Source organism: Phacochoerus africanus, chromosome 6 (assembly GCF_016906955.1).
Source record: "Phacochoerus africanus isolate WHEZ1 chromosome 6, ROS_Pafr_v1, whole genome shotgun sequence".
Classification (NCBI taxonomy): domain Eukaryota; kingdom Metazoa; phylum Chordata; class Mammalia; order Artiodactyla; family Suidae; genus Phacochoerus; species Phacochoerus africanus.
Genome location: NC_062549.1, coordinates 98517764 through 98533383, shown reverse-complemented (window position 1 = coordinate 98533383; position 15620 = coordinate 98517764). Strand labels below are relative to the sequence as shown.

The 15620-nt window shown below is 49.3% G+C and overlaps 1 protein-coding gene across 9 annotated transcripts; it reads left to right on the top strand.

Annotated features, from left to right (window-relative positions):
* Positions 1-4226: 4226 nt before the first annotated feature.
* ANXA9 (annexin A9) lies at positions 4227-15592 on the top strand. 9 transcript variants are annotated; one of them, XM_047784704.1, is made up of 15 exons: positions 4243-5481; positions 5597-5706; positions 5817-5988; positions 6187-6277; positions 6464-6560; positions 7348-7442; positions 7698-7826; positions 8521-8611; positions 9753-9832; positions 10000-10059; positions 10695-10779; positions 10920-11015; positions 11101-11159; positions 14704-14826; positions 15052-15592. In XM_047784704.1, the coding sequence occupies exons 3-15, from the start codon at positions 5840-5842 to the stop codon at positions 15112-15114; spliced, it is 1218 nt and encodes a 405-aa protein (XP_047640660.1). In that variant the 5' UTR covers positions 4243-5481; positions 5597-5706; positions 5817-5839; the 3' UTR covers positions 15115-15592. The 9 variants fall into 9 exon arrangements, with proteins under 9 accessions (XP_047640663.1, XP_047640658.1, XP_047640662.1 ...); XM_047784710.1 differs by having other exon boundaries at positions 4246-5481; positions 7698-7811; XM_047784702.1 differs by having other exon boundaries at positions 4228-5481; positions 14704-15592.
* Positions 15593-15620: the final 28 nt, after the last annotated feature.

Below are 15620 nucleotides of genomic sequence, written 5' to 3'. Positions count from 1 at the left end.
GCGGTTCAATCCCTGGCCTCATTCAGTGGGTTAAGGACTTCCATGTGCCATAGGTGTGGCCCTAAAAAGGAAAAAAAAAAAAAATGGCAATATGGACTTAAAGTTGAACACGATTTCAGGCTGTCTATATCACTGCTTGTCCTATATTCCACTAAGATGGATCCCAAGCCAGCCATGCCCTCATCTGAATGATGAGGAAAACACTGCAAAGTTAGGAGACCTGGATTCCGGTTCCAGCCTTTGGAAGTCATTCAGCCTCCTGGAGTCAGTAACAAGAGGATGGTAGACCAGGTCATCCCTAAGATCTCCTCCAACTCCGCAATTCTAAAATTTAGAACAGGGGGTGGAGGGTTGTTTTAGTAAATTTGAAAACATATTCAAGTCTGGCCCTGGAGTTGAACAAAACAAAACCCAGGAACAAGAGGAGTGGGATTCCACCCGTTTCAGAGGAGCATTTGTAAATGCTTCACAGATACTCCTCACACTGCTAGGAACCCGGGCTACTCTTCTGCCTCCAAATTCAGGATTCAGCCTTGCAGGTCAGCCAGCAGTCCCCTGCAGAGGTTTGGACTGGGGAACCAGAAGCCCTCTTTCACCCTTCACTCCCCCTTAAGCCTACTTGGAACACGTGCCCAGAAGAGATTCTGAAGGATGCAGAAAGCCAAAAGCACAGGGACCCTGGCTGTGGAGCCACTTTTTGTAATAATAACAACTCAACCTAAGAATCCTCCTACGTGTGTCCTGTCATCTGTCTCAGTGGGGTCCCTGGAGTGCATGTCTACCTGAGGCTCCTCCCTGACCCTGCCTGCCCACCAAGTCAACCTAGGAACCTGATGGAGCCTGTACTTCCTTCCAAAAAGAGGGTCAAGAGAGCCAGAGCCTGTGAGCCTGTGAGTGGAGCCAGAGCCTCAGATACTTCAAGTAGCCACCAGGGGGCTCGAGGCTCTCTCTGTGGCTTTTAATGGCCTCTTGTGGCCAGATTGAGGATTGGCGAGAAAGAAGTTGCAGAAGAGCCAAGATTGGAATTCTTAGGGAGACGTTAATAACAGTTATCACTATAAAATAACATTATAACAATACTTGTTATTACCTATTAACATTTAACATGTGTACTTGACATTCTGTGCCCAGTACTCTTCTAAAGTGCTTAACTTGTATTAATTTATTTAATTCTCACACTAGTCCATAACATAAACACTGTTATTATCTCTGTTTTGACGAGGAGGAAACTGAGCACAGAAAGTTAAAGTGTTTGCCAGGTCACACCATACATCAGAATTCTGAGTCTAGGAGTTCCCGTCATGGCGCAGCGGAAACAAATCTGACTAGGAACCATGAAGTTGCAGGTTTGATCCCTGACCTTGCTCAGTGGGTTAAGGATCTGGCATTGCTGTGAGCTGTGGTGTAGGTCACAGATGCGGTTCGGATCCTGTGTTGCTGTGCCTCTGGTATAGGCCGCCCAGATACAGCTCAGATTAGACCCCTAACCTGGGAACCTCCATATGCCCAGGGTGCAGTCCTCAAAAGACAAAAGACAAAAAAAAAAAAAACTGAGTCTAACAAATTTGGCTCCAGAACATTTAATTTTTATCACCATGCTGAAACAGAGTCCCATTTTTCAGGTTGCTGGGTAAAACATAGGATGCTTGGTTAAGTTACAATTTCAGATAAACAATGAATAATTTATTAGCAGCGTATATCCTGTGAAATACACAGGTCATACTTAATACTAACAAATTACTCATTCTATTTACAAAAATCTAGCAACCATAATTTACAAGGCACTTTTCTCTGCCAAATGCCATCATACTTATTACCTCGTTTAATCCTCCCAGGAAACCCATCCTCAGGTGCCCCAGTAGTCTCCCCAGCCCCTCCACCCCAACACTTCAGTCTTTTGCAGTATTCCCTTTTTTTCCAGGTGAAAAAAACAGAGACACAGACATGGAGACTTGAAATAACTATCTGAGGTTACAGAATGTAAGTGGCTGCGCTGGGACTGAATCCACATTCTCCAGGAAAAACTGGTACATGTTTTCTACTTTTGTTGTTGTTGTTATGGCTTGCTTATTTATTTATTTGTTTGTTTGTTTGTTTTTGCTTTTTAGGCACTGGAAGTTCCCAGGCTAGGAAGTTCCCAGGCTAGGGGTTGAATTGGAGTTATAGCTGCCGGCATACACCACAGCCACAGCTACACCAGATCCAAGCCACATCTGTGACCTACACCACAGCTCAGGGCGACACCGGATCTTTAACCCACTGAGCAAGGCCAGGATCGAATCCGCATCCTCATGGATCTTAGTTGGGTTTGTGAACTGCTGAGCCACGAAGGGAACTCTGATTTGTTTGTTTGTTTGTTTGTTTTTCTCTTCTAGCTGCCCACAGCATATGGAGTTTTTAGGCCAAGGATCAGATCCGTGCCACAGTTGCAACCTACACTGCAGCTTCGGCAAGTCTGGATCTCTAACGCACTGTGCTGAGCCAGGGGTAGAACCAACATCCCAGCACCGCAGAGATGCCGCTGATCCCATTGTGCCACAGCCTAAATGCCTGTTGTTGTTATTATGCTTTCATCATGAAATGTTCTTTAACTAACTTTTTAAAAATTAGAGTGTAATTGGAGTTCCCATCGTGGCTCAGTGGTTAACAAATCTGACTAGGAACCATGAGGATCCCTGGCCTTGCTCAGTGGGTTAAGGGTCCAGTGTTGCCGTGAGCTGTGGTGTAGGTCACAGATGCGGCTCGGATCCCGCATTGCTGTGACTCTGGCATAGGCCAGCGGCTACAGCTCCGATTCAACCCCCAGCCTGGGAAGCTCCATATGCCATGGGAGCGGCCCAAGAAAATGGCAAAAAGACAAAAAAATAAAATTAGAGTGTAGTTGATTTACAATGCTGTACCAATTTATGCTGTACAGCAGAGTGACTCAGTTATACATCTTTATACATTCTTTTTAAAAAATAAATTATTTTCCATCATGGTCTATCCTAGGAGATTGGATTTATTTCCCTGTGCTATACAGTAGGTCCTTATTGTTTATCCATTCTAAATGTAATGGTTTACATCTAGTAAGCCCAAAGCCTCCATCCTATTCCCTCCCCTCTCCCCCTTGGCAACCACAAGTTCTCCATATCTGTGACTTTCTTTCTTTTTTCTTTTTTCTTTTTTTTTTTTTTTTTGATATTTTAGGGCCGCACCCTTGGCATATGGAGGTTCCCAGGCTAGGGGTCAAATTGGAGCTACAGCTGCCAGCCTACACCACAGCCACAGCAATGCCAGATCCGAGCCTCACAGCAGTACTGGATTCTCAACCCACTGAACGAGGCCAGGGATCTAACCCGCAACCTCATCATTCCTAGTCGGATTTGTTTCCACTGCACCATAATAGGAACTCCTATACTTCTCTTTCTGATTTACTTCACTTCGTATGAGAATCTCTTTTTGCATCCGTGTTGCTGCAAATGGCATTTTTTTTTTTTATGGCTGAGTAGCCTTGCATTGTATATATGTACCACGTCTTCTTAATCCATTCAACAGGTTGATGGACGTTTAGGTTGTTTGCATGTCTTGGCTATTGTGAACAGTGCTGCTATGAACATAAGGGTGCAAGTACCTTTTTGAATGAAAGTTTTGTCCAGGTATATGCCCAGGAGTGGGATTGCTGGATCATATGGTATTTCTATTTTTAGTTTTCTGAGGAACCTCCATACTGTTTTCCGTAGTGGTTGTACCAATTTACTTTCCCACAAACAGTGTAGGAGTTTCCCTTTTCTCCACACCCTCTCCAGCATTTTATTAATGATGGCCATCAGGAAATGTTCTTTTATTATCATATTTCCTTGTTCAAAAAGATTTATTCAGGACTCTCCGCCTCAAAGAGGTGTGTTGCATGTGGCCGTGATACTCTCCCACTTCACAGGAGGGAGGCTCAGCAGAACAAGCCTCGGGGATCCTGGAATCACAGGTTTAGAGGCCTTCACTGCCCAGGAGCCGGGTGATAAGGACACATCCATCAGGAGCAGAGAGTCACAGCTCTGGTCTGAGCTTTCAAAGAAGAGCCTGCTGGTCTCAGAGGGTCTCCTGGGGAGGTGGAGGGTGGCTGTAGCTCTCTCAGGTCACAAAGGCTGGCAGCCGATGCAGCCGACACAGCCCACTCGAACTCTGATTGGAGGCAGACATCCTGGGTCCCTGACTCCACCCAACAGCCTGTTTTCTACTTTTTTTTTTTTCATCTTCAGATATTTTAATTTCACAATATTCAATCCCTCATGAATATTTTGTGGTGATCTCTGTTCAACTGTTTTCTACTTTAACGGGAGAGAAAAGTGAGGAGCAGTGATTGCCACCATGGAAATCTCCCTTCGTAGCATCTCCTTAGGCCAGGCTTCTCTGAGGAAGAGCTGCAGGTCCCTCCTCAGGGATACAGGAAAACCAGTGATGACTTTCCCAGAGTGGAAGAGTGACAGAGACATGGAGACAGCCCTCTAGCTTCTGTGTCCAGCCCTTGCCTGATCTGTCTAGGGCGGCAGGAAGGAGACGGCTCCCAGACCCTAGGGAGCCGGCTGTGCAATTTGAGTAATCATCTGCTCGGGGCCCCTGAGGCTCCCCAAGACTGTTCACCTGCTGCTGTGTGCACCAACAGCCTCCAGCCCAGCTGCTGGGGTTGCATCACCTGCCGCTAAAACAGCCCTGGCAGCCAAAAGGCAACAGAAGGAATCTAAGACCCAGGGACCTAGGGAGCCTCTTTCATATCCCTGTTGCCTTTGGGAGCAGGGTGCTTCTGTCCACAGGGAACACCCTTTGCATTTTCCCCCTTGACTCTGCTGATCTGCTCCCACCCCCCGGGATACCTGTGCCCTTCCCTCCCCAGAGATATACACACACCCTCTCGCCCTGCCCACTCTGCTGCTCCCTCCCACTTACTCCCACTCACTAGTGCTCTAATAAGGCAGTAGTCCAGGGAGTTTCCCGGGTTGGGACCCCTCCTCTGGGGTGCAGGCTGGGGTGCCCTCCTGGTATGTGGCCCAACAGGTTTTTCTCTATCAGCCTCCAAATCAGCCTGGAGCTTGTCTGACCTGCCCCCCAGGGAGCTGGAGTCAGAGGCAGAGCCAGGTCAGAAGCTGGACTTAGAGACTCGGCTTCTGTGGTCCCACCTGGCCCCACACGGAAAGCAATGCACAAAAGGCTCCTGTGTCCAGGGCTGAGCTGCTGAGAGGCCAGCAGAGTTCTCTCACAGGGGTTGAGGCCCAGTTCCTGAGAGGAGAGCTGTGGGAAGGGAGGTGTTTGCACGCAGGACCCGGTACAGCCTGGTCCTCTCCCACACTTGGGAGGGGCCAGAACCTGAGAGGACAGCCTGGCTGGTCTGCTGGAGAGATCATCTGACTGGTATTCAGCTTGGGCTGCACACGCCCCCCTCTCTGACACCAGGCCACACAGGAGCTGGTGCCCACATCAGGCACACCGCGCCCCCAGCACCTCTGGGTAAGCACTGGACCTGGGCTCTCAGGCTAGAGTGTTAGGGGGGACTTGTGGCTCTCTTGGGGGAGGAAGAAGGGAGTTCTCCTTTTCCAACATGAGTGTCTGCTTGCCTCTTCAGGCACCCATGTACCCACAAGAACACATAATCACATCTGCACAGAGACTGCACCTGCTGACCTAAACATCCCAGCCGGAGACCCTGAGGGTGAAAGGCAGACAGCCCTGCAGGCAGGTGGCCAGCCTTACTTGTAGGCTGGGCTGAGGTGGGGGAAGGGGCTGTTATCTCCCATCCCACATACTTAGTCTTGCCACCTCGCCTCACCTCCCCAACAACACAGCCCCCGGAGCACCCAGCCAGGCCATGCAAGGAGGGGACATGGACCTCAGAAAGGGGTCATCCACCTTAGACCGACAGTTGGGGAGCCTTGGGATCCACCCTAGAGTCCGGGAGGGTTTGTTTGGTCCTAGTTCTAGCAGCATCCCTGATCAAGCCTTGCTTCCTAAAGGACGGTGAGTCGGGGGGGAAGGTGGGGGCTCCCCTCTTTCCCTCCTCTTGGCCTCTCAAAACTGCCCAGCAGGTTGTTCTTTTTTCTGCAACAAGGGAAAGGAACAGGCAAAGACTCTGGGACTTGGGCGGGGGGAATGCATAAAGAGTCCCGGGAGGATTGGGATGTCCCCCTGAACTGGCTTATGTGTCCCTCCCCTCAGGGCAGCCAGACACACCATGTCTGTGACCAGTGGGAAGACAGGAGCGTCCCTGACTGAAGAGATCCTCAACCACCTGGGCCTTGCTGACAAGGTAGGGGCTTCTGGAATGGTAGGAATTTTGTTGTTGTGGTTGTTGTTAAATCAACCCAGGGGCTGGGGGAGTGGGGAATGGGGAACAGGAAAAGGAGAGCCCACCTCGAGGCCGTGCCAAGGGCCTGGCCGCGGCACTGGGGAGGGGCACGGGCAGATGCTGGCACCCCCTACCATGGTCTTACAGAGTGCAGCTTGGGGCACCCTGGGCACCCTCAGGACCTTTCTGAGCTTCAGCGTGGACAAGGATGTGCAGAGGCTGCTGAGGGCCATTGCAGGCCAAGGTGAGCCCCTTTCCCTCCGCACTCGGGCATCTACCCTTAGAAACCAGTCAGGGGACTTCCCGTCCTGGTTCAGCGGTTAATGAACCCAACCAGTACCCATGAGCACGCAGGTTCGATCCCTGGCCTCGCTCAGTGGATTAAGGATCTGGCGTTGCTGTGAGCTGTGGTGTAGGTCGCAGACACGGCTCAGATCCCGCGTTGCTATGGCTGTGGTATAGTCTGGTGGCTACAGCTCCAATTCGACCCCTAGCCTGGGAACCTCCATATGCCACGGGTGCGGCCCTAAAAAAGACAAAGGAAAGAAAAAAGAAAGCAGTCAGGAGATCAAGAAGGAGCCAGGAAGAAGGAACTGACGGTACTCAATAGATGTTTGTGGAATGCCCTAATTCCTGTTTATCAAGTACCACGGTAGGCATGTCATCCCCATTCTCACAACACTCCTGTGAAGCAAGTCTTACTATTTCCATTTCACAGATGAGGAAACTGTAAAATGGCTCAGGGAGGCAAAGAGCATGCCCGAGATCACACAGCTCATAATGGCAGAGCTGGGATTCTTATCCAAGTCTGTGATCCCCAAAGGCCCATTTCCCCCTCAACACTTTTGCTGGATTGAGTTGGATTTGCATGCCATATTGTCATCTTCTTTGAGATCAAATGGAAGTGGGGGTGATGCCGCTTTGTCATCTCCTCCTCTGGAAGCTCCTAGTCGGGAGTAAGGGCATCCTCACCCTGTAAACACCCTGGCTGGCCTCTACCCACCAGCAGCCCCGTCCTCATCTTGGCTCAGGTGTGGACCACAACGCCATCGTGGACGTGCTGACCAATCGGAGCAGAGAGCAAAGGCAGCTCATCTCTCGAGCCTTCCAGGAGCGCACCCAGCAGGTGAGACCACTCTGACTTCTCAGGAGCAGTGGGAGAGGGTGAGAGGCCCCCCTGGAAGACCTGGGTACAGCAGTAGCAGCTGAGGCCAGCCCCTGTCCCCTGGCTAAACCCAGCATGTGTGAGGGAGGGAAGCCTCGTGCTCAGGTCTGAGAGGAGGACCAGCCAAAGATTCCCAAACCTCCTCACACACCTGAGACCCTCCCCCTCATGCCTGTTCCTCTGCTGGGTGGGTGGGTGGGGGGGACATTTTTGTAGGACCTGCTGAAGTCCCTGCAGGCAGCGCTCTCTGGCAACCTCGAGAGGATTGTGGTGGCTCTGCTGTACCCAGCAGCCCATCTGGATGCCCGGGAGTTGAGGACAGCCTTGAAGGTACCAGGAGAGGAGGTTTGCCGAGATGCCTGGGAGTGGGAACACTGTTGCGGGATAGAGAGGGTTGCCTGCCTTCCCTTTGCCCAGCTCCAGAGGAGGGGACCTGGAAGAAGCCCCCTTTAAATAGTCCATGTTGCAGTTCCCATAGTGCTCAGTGAGCTAAGAACCCTACTAGTATCCATGAGGATGAGGGTTCGATCCCTGGCCTCACTCAGTGGGTTAAAGATCTGGCATTGCCGTGAGCTGTAGCATGGTTCTCTGACGCGGCTCGGATCTGGCATTGCTGTGGCTGTGGGGTAAGCTGGCAGCTGCAGCTCCAATTCTCTCAACCCTTAACATAGGAACTTCCACAGGCCAAGGGTGGGCCCTAAAAGACCAAAAAAAAAAAAAAGTCCACACTGACCCTTGGAAGGACAAGTGGTCAGTGTCTCCACCATCCTAATGACAAGGCCCAGTCTCAGAGTGGCCTCCCAATTTCATTTTTGTTTGTTTTGTTGCTTTTTAGGGCTGTACCTGTGGCATATGGAGTTTCCCAGGCTAGGGGGTTGAATGGGAGCTGCAGCTGCTGGCCTACACCACAGCCACAGCAATACCAGATCCTTAACCCACTGAGCGAGGCCAGGGATTGAACCCGCAACCTCATGGTTTCTAGCTGGATTTGGTTCCACTGCGCCACCATGGGAACTCCCGGTCTCCTAATTTCTTGTAGGACTCAGGTTCTGCTGAAGATGTGGCCATGGAAATCCTTGCCACCCGAACCCCCCCTCAGCTGCAGGAGTGTCTGGCAGTCTACAGACATGGTAAGAGCATGGAGGGAGGGGCTTCCAAGAGCTGGAGAGGGAATCCGCAGGACAGTCCTCTCCTCCCCCACAGGCGAGCTCTCTGGGAGCCTGTCTGGTTCTGTTCCCTTGGGGTCTCTTTTCCACCCACCCCTCTGCCAGGGTTCAGTCTCCCCAGGGAGAGAGCCAGATATCATTAAAGGAAGAGAGGCAATGATTAACCACTTTTATCTGGGGCTCCAGGGTGGCTTCCAGGGTAATGACAACATTGGGCTCTGTGATAGTTCCAAGGGCACCCATGTCAGCTTCCCAGCCCCTTGCTGATTCTACCATCTCACCACTTCCCAGGCTGAATGGAACCTTGATGCAGACAGGGGGAAAGGTGGGGACCTGCTCTCTAAGTCTTCGGTGTCAATTCTCAGCCCCCTGGCTTCTGGCTCTGCTTGGCTGTCACCTGCCTCAGCCACTAAGTGGTATCTAGCTTTTTCTCATCCTTATCTTAACATACCCCATCTTTTCCTCTTTTCCTTCCCCAGTTTTCCTTTGATGTCCAATCTTGGCCTATCTTCCTTTTTTTTTTGGCTATGCCATGGCATGCAGACATCCTGGGGCCAGAGATGGAACTTGTGCCACAGCAGTGCCAATGCTGGATCCTTAACCATTAGACCACCATGGAACTCCTTAGCCTATCTCCTTAACCCTTCTCCTCTCTCTCTCCCTTCTTGTTTCTGTTTTTCTCTTTTCCCTTGCTTTTCCCTTTCCTCCTCTTTCCCTTCTTTACATTCTACCTCCCACATCGCTTTTCCTCACCTCCAAGTAGGGGGACCAGGTCCCAGCCATCTTGCCTTCCTCCTGGATTTCCCTATCCTCTCTTCCCTGTCTGGCCACCACTCAAATAACAGATGCCCCTGCTCTCAGCAGACTGGCATCTGGAGATAAGGCCACCCACTAGTGCAAGAGTCCGCAGCGCATGTGGACTACTTGCAGCTTAGGGGTGTTTTTAGGGGGGCCACAATGGTGCCTCTGCCTTACATCCTGGGAACCAGCAGCCATCAAGTAGAGGACGGTGACTGACAGAGTACAGCGGGCATTTGATAGGTTCTAGAGGTATCCTCGTTGGGAAAAATCAGGAGGATTCAGAGAGCTCCCACCCCCACCCCAGATTTCAAGGTGGAGGCTGAAGAGGACATCAAATGTGCAACCAAGGGCATCTTGCAGGACCTACTCCTGGCCCTGGCCAAGGTGAGGGGGACTGGCCTGTTGGAGAAGGGAGTTGCCCTACCTGGGAACATAGCTGTGGTATAATAAACAGGAGAGGGCTTTGGGGGAGACCAGGGTTTTGGTTTGTTGGCTGAGAGGTAAAGAGCTACCCCTCAAAGACTGCTCCTGAGAGAGTTTCTCCTCCTAGGGGGGGCCGTGAGAGCTACTCTGGAATCATTGATTATAACCTAGCAGAACAGGATGTCCAGGTGAGCAGGGGGGCTGAGGTGTTTGCACGGCGAGTGACCTGTGCACCCGCTTGTCCTGCAAAACTGTCCTTGTCTCGGAGAAGGAGTCCCCAATGATGTGAGGACGCATGGGGTGTCAGGTGTGTCAACATGGAGCCTTTTCCACTCATCTAGCCTCTTTTAGGGCCGAATCTGTGGCATATTGAAGTTCCCAGGCTAGGGGTTGAATTGGAGCTGCAGCTGCCGGCCTACACCACAGCTTGCAGTGATGCCAGATCCTTAACCCACTGAGTGAGGCCAGGGATTGAACCCGCATCCTCATGGATATTAGTCCAGTTCATTACTGCTGAGCCTCACAGGAACTCCTAGCCTCTGACTCTTGAACACACAGATTCTTCTCTCATGGGCATTTGGGTGGTCCCTCCCTTGGGGATTATTTAATTCCTTGAGTGCCAGGATTTTCCCAAACTGAGGAATCAAGCCATGAAGTCAGAACCCTCTCGGAAGCCCTGTGCCTTTAAAGAAAATACAACATAAATAAATAAAAGGAACTAATTTACAGGTTAAAAATAATCTTTTCCACATTGATGGATTCTGGGACCACCAATAGCTCTCCAACCCCCAACCAGTAATCCTGATTTACTCCTCCCTCCCAGGCACTAAAACGGGCCGAAGGACCCAGCACAGAGCAGACATGGGTCTTTATCCTCACCCAGCGAAATCCTGAACACCTGGTCCGAGGTACACATGGGCCTTCCGGTCTTCCCATCTTGCTTCAAGGATGAGTTTCGGCTGAGGAAGGTGGGAAGGGCTCATCCTTCTCTGTGATAATCAATCCCCCCCACCACCACTTTTCTACCTGCCTGCCATGTACACCACAGTGCTGCACCAGTACCAGCGGAGTACGGGGCATGAGCTGGAGAAGACCATCCGGGACCGTTTCCACGGAGCTGCCCAGGTGGCTCTGCTCAGCCTAGGTAGGGGTCTGCTCAGGACCTGTGGGGTAGGCGTCTCCCATGGAAAGGGGGCTCCCTTGCTCCATCTTTCCCCCTCTGCTTCCAGCCTCGGTGATCCTGAACGCAGCGCTCTACTTTGCTGATAAACTTCATCAAGCCCTCCAGGTGAGAGGAACCCTCTCTGCCCTGCCCTCTGGGGAAAAAAAAACTTAGGCTAGAGAAAGGACATTTCACACTGCGGCTAACATATCAATCTCCTATTACTTTGTAAACACAAGGCAGCTTCTGCCTTTTCCTAGGTTTACAAGCTGTCTTGTCAAGAGCCGAGAACTGAGCTGTGGTTAGAGCTAAATTAGTTGACCCAACAGGACATCGAAGCCAACACTTTGGCCCAATTAATGTTTAGGTGGCCAAATAAAGATATGAATTTTCTCTGTAAGACACTGCCTTGTCTGGTTTCATCATTGTTGGAAGAACAATGATGGTGATAACACTAGAAAGAAGAGTGAAAGAGCCACCACGTCTGAGGGGCTCATTGTGTGCCAGGGCCTCTGCTGAGCACATCACACATTTCAATGAATCCTCACATCCACATTCCATCCTTGTTTTATAGATGAAAAAAGAAGTTACAGTACAGAAGGTTCAGTACCTTTCCCAAGGCCACATAGCTATTAAGTCATATAGTCTCCCGACATTACACATAATGGTTCTATAGGACATTTAACTGCCATATGTCAACTCATGGTCTATACCACAAATGTTGGTCTATACCATAAGCTATCCCATACTCTTGGCACCCAAGACCACCTTTCTCCACAAGAGTCAGACTTTGTTCCATATTATACAAACTTAAATTGGTGATCTTGGTTTGAGTTATTTCAGAAACAGAATCTTGTCATTCCACTCACTGAGCCAGGTCTTCTAGAAAAACTGTTCCCCAAACCCTTTGAAAAGCTCACCAAGGGAGTTCCCTTTGTGGCTCAGCAGTAACGAACCCAACTAGTGTCCATGAGGATGCGGGTTTGATCCCTGGCCTCACTCAGTGGGTTAAGGATCCGGCATTGCCTGGAGCTGTGGTGTAGATCCCAGACTTAGCTCAGTTCCTGCATTGCTGTGGCTCATTCCCACACTGCAGTGTAGGCCGGCAGCTGTAGCTCCAATTCGACCCCTAGCCCGGGAACTTCCATATGCTGCAAGTGCAGCCTTAAAAAGCTAAAAAAAAAAAAACCTCATCAAAAATGTGAAGAAGATAAAAGTAGTTATTTTGACAGATGACATAGCTTTTTGTATACTGGTTGAGAAACCATCATGCCTGTTGACAGCTATTCAAGATAGTACATAGAAGCACTTATTTTCTCATCCAGAGATTTCCATTTTGACAGTAGACTATTGTATTTATCCAATAAAGCCTCTACTATTATGATGAGTGAACACTGAGATTCATTTGAAGAGCTGTGGTTATTTAAATTCCTGTCAAAAACAAACATATCCCAGCAGTAAATGATTGTAATGTATTTGTTTTTTTTTTTTTTTTTTCTTTAGGGCCACATCTGTGCCATATGGAAGTTCCCAGCCTATGGGTTGAATCTGAGCTGCAGCATCACAGCCACAGTAATGTGGGATCTGAGCCACCTCTGTGACCTACACCACAGCTCACAGCAATGCCAGATCACCAATCCACTGAGGGATTGAACCAGTATCTATGAGGCTGTGGGTTTGATCCCTGCATCCTCATGGATGCTAGTCAGATTGGTTTCCACTGAGCCATGATGGGAACGCCTCGGCCATCTTTACAACGATACAAAACCCAATGATACTTGCAATTTAAAATACAGTATGGGAAATTCCATTGTGGCTCAGTGAGTTAAGAACCTCACTAGTACCCACGAGGATATAGGTTCAATCCCTGGCCTTGCTCAGTGGGTTAAGAATCCAGCATTGCCTTGAGCTGTGGTATAAGTCCAGGACATGGCTTGGATCCCACATTGCTGTGGCTGTGCTATAGGCCGGCAGCTGCAGCTCTAATTCTACCCCTAGCCTGGGAACTTCTATATGCCAGAGGTGCAGCCCTAAAAATAAATATATATATACATTATGTATATATATCTTTATATATGTAGAAATATATATATCCTCCTCTTTTCACTTTGTCAGTTTCTTTGTTTCTTCATGGAGTTTATGCTTTATGGGGGATCCATAAATGTGAGTTTCAGTCAGTACTGGGAAAGGTTTCATGAGTCAAATGACTGAGGAAACTCTAAAAAAAGAGGATATTAGGAAATCTTGACAGCACCAGTGCACTGCTCATGACACAAATAGGTTTATTGCAACCAAAATATTTTATTTTTTAAATTTTATTTTATTTTTTCATTTTTGGCTGCACACTCAGCGTGTGGAAATTCCCAGGCTAGGAATCAAACCCATGCCACAGCAGCAATGAGAACCACAGTAAGGACACCACTAGATTGTTAACCCAAAGCGCCATGAGGGAACTCTAAACCAAAATACTTTATTTAGAAATCGCTCATGATAACATTATTTATTATAATCAATTATAGCTCATAACTTGATGACATACTATACCTCTATTCTTTCTTTTTTTTTTTTTATGGCCACACTTACAGCATGTGGAAGCTCCCTAGCCAGGGATCAAACCTGTGCCACAGCTGCAGCAATGCCAGATCTCAACCCCCTGTACCACACATGAAATTTCCTACCTCCATTATTTTTATTCATTTATTTTTTTGTCTTTTGAGCCCTCCCCTCCTCCAGCACATGGAGTATCTCAGGCTAGGGGTCCAATCAGAGCTACAGAGCTATAGCTGCCAGCCACAGCCACAGCCACGCCAGATTCGAGCTGTGTCAGCGACCTACACCACAGCTTACGGTAATGCTGGATCCTTAACCCACTGAGTGAGGCCAGGGATCGAACCTGCATCCTCATGGATGCTAGTCAGATTCATTTCCGCTGAGCCACAATGGGAACTCCTCTACCTCCATTATTTCTAAATGGAATCCTCCATTATCATCTTTAACCAAAAGGCAAAAGGCCTGGTGCAGCTACAAGACAGTGATGCTGAACCCCAGGGGTCCAACCAGAAGATGTGTAAAGATAGGGATATAGGAGTTCTCTGGTGGTGCAGTGGGTTAAGAATCCGGCATTGTCACTGCTGTGATGAAGGTTCAATCTCTGGCTGGAAAACTGCATGCCATGGGCATGGCCAAAAAAAAAAAGATGGGGATGCAATGCGGCCCTGGTGAGTCAGGATCAGAATAGGAAGCTACCGACCCTGCTCCCTATTGGAGCCCCATCAGCTCAGTTTTGGGGTAGAGTGTGTGTATCCTCCTTGGACCTTTACTAAGTTGGAAGTTAAAAGGTTTTCTTGGATTTCATGCTGTGAGTCTTTATAGGTAGCAAGTTTCCTCTAACCTGCCTTTGAAGCGAGGCTCTAAGCCAGGGGCAGGGCCAGGAAAGACCTGGAGGGGATGAGTAATATTCCAGCTGCCCCCCTAGCAACTGATCTTTCCTGCCTCATCATCTTCCTTGAGGATGGACAAAGATAACTCTGGTCCCTAGAAAATGTATACTCTCTTTTTCCTTGACTCTCTCCTCATCACCACTCCCTAGAATAATTCACTGTATAGCCCAATCCCTACTCTGAGACTTGCACTACCACCACCTCCCCATTCTGTTTCTTCCCTCTACCAGGAAACTGAGCCCAATTACCAAGTCCTGATACGCATCCTTATTTCTCGAAGTGAGACTGATCTTCTGAGTATCCGAGCTGAGTTCAAAAAGAAATTTGGGAAGTCCCTCTACTCTTCCCTCCAGGTGAGACTTGCCTGGTTCTTAACCTGGATCCCCAGAGCTTCACCTGTTACCTCCACCCTACACACAGCTGAGCATATTCATGCCCTGGAGAACTCATGAATCTTTGATTAATTTAGTACAAGATTCCAGGCACCGAACAAGCTCTGGACCAGTACAAGGGAGAGGATGCAGTACCTGAGCCATGCGGTAGTGGGTCTTTCTAACACTTGACTTTCTGGTCTGCAGGACACAGTGAAAGGGGACTGCCGATCAGCCCTACTAGCTCTGTGCAGGGCGGAAGACCTTTGAGACGTCTCTGCCCCATCTGCACATGGCATTCAAGGGTCTGAGATTCCCAAGTTTGGCTGAGGCTGCAAGAGACCAACTGGACCTCTAAATAAGATAACCCTTCACTGAGCACCCCGTGTTCCAGCTTCTCATGGAGACTGGAACTTGATTTTTCTTTTACATCTCAATTGCCCTCATCTCAAATTGATGTGTACACCTGGGTCCTCCTGTTCTGTCTTGGGTGCGGGATAATGGGCTCTCTTTGACAGTTTCTGCCCTTCTCATCCTTCTTTATCCTGGTTAGAACATCTCACTGATGCTTGAATTCTTTGGCAAACTTCACTGTCATCTGTGTTCCCTGACTGAAGTTTGGGTGGAGCGGGACAGGGCTGGAAGCAGGCCTTGAAGTTGGAGATGCCTTTGATGTGCACTTGGATATTCAACAGGAATCCCGTCTGAGACTTGAGACTGCAGTTATCAACAACCACCTTCCCTTCCATGTCTCTTCTCAGCTCCATTATTTTCTC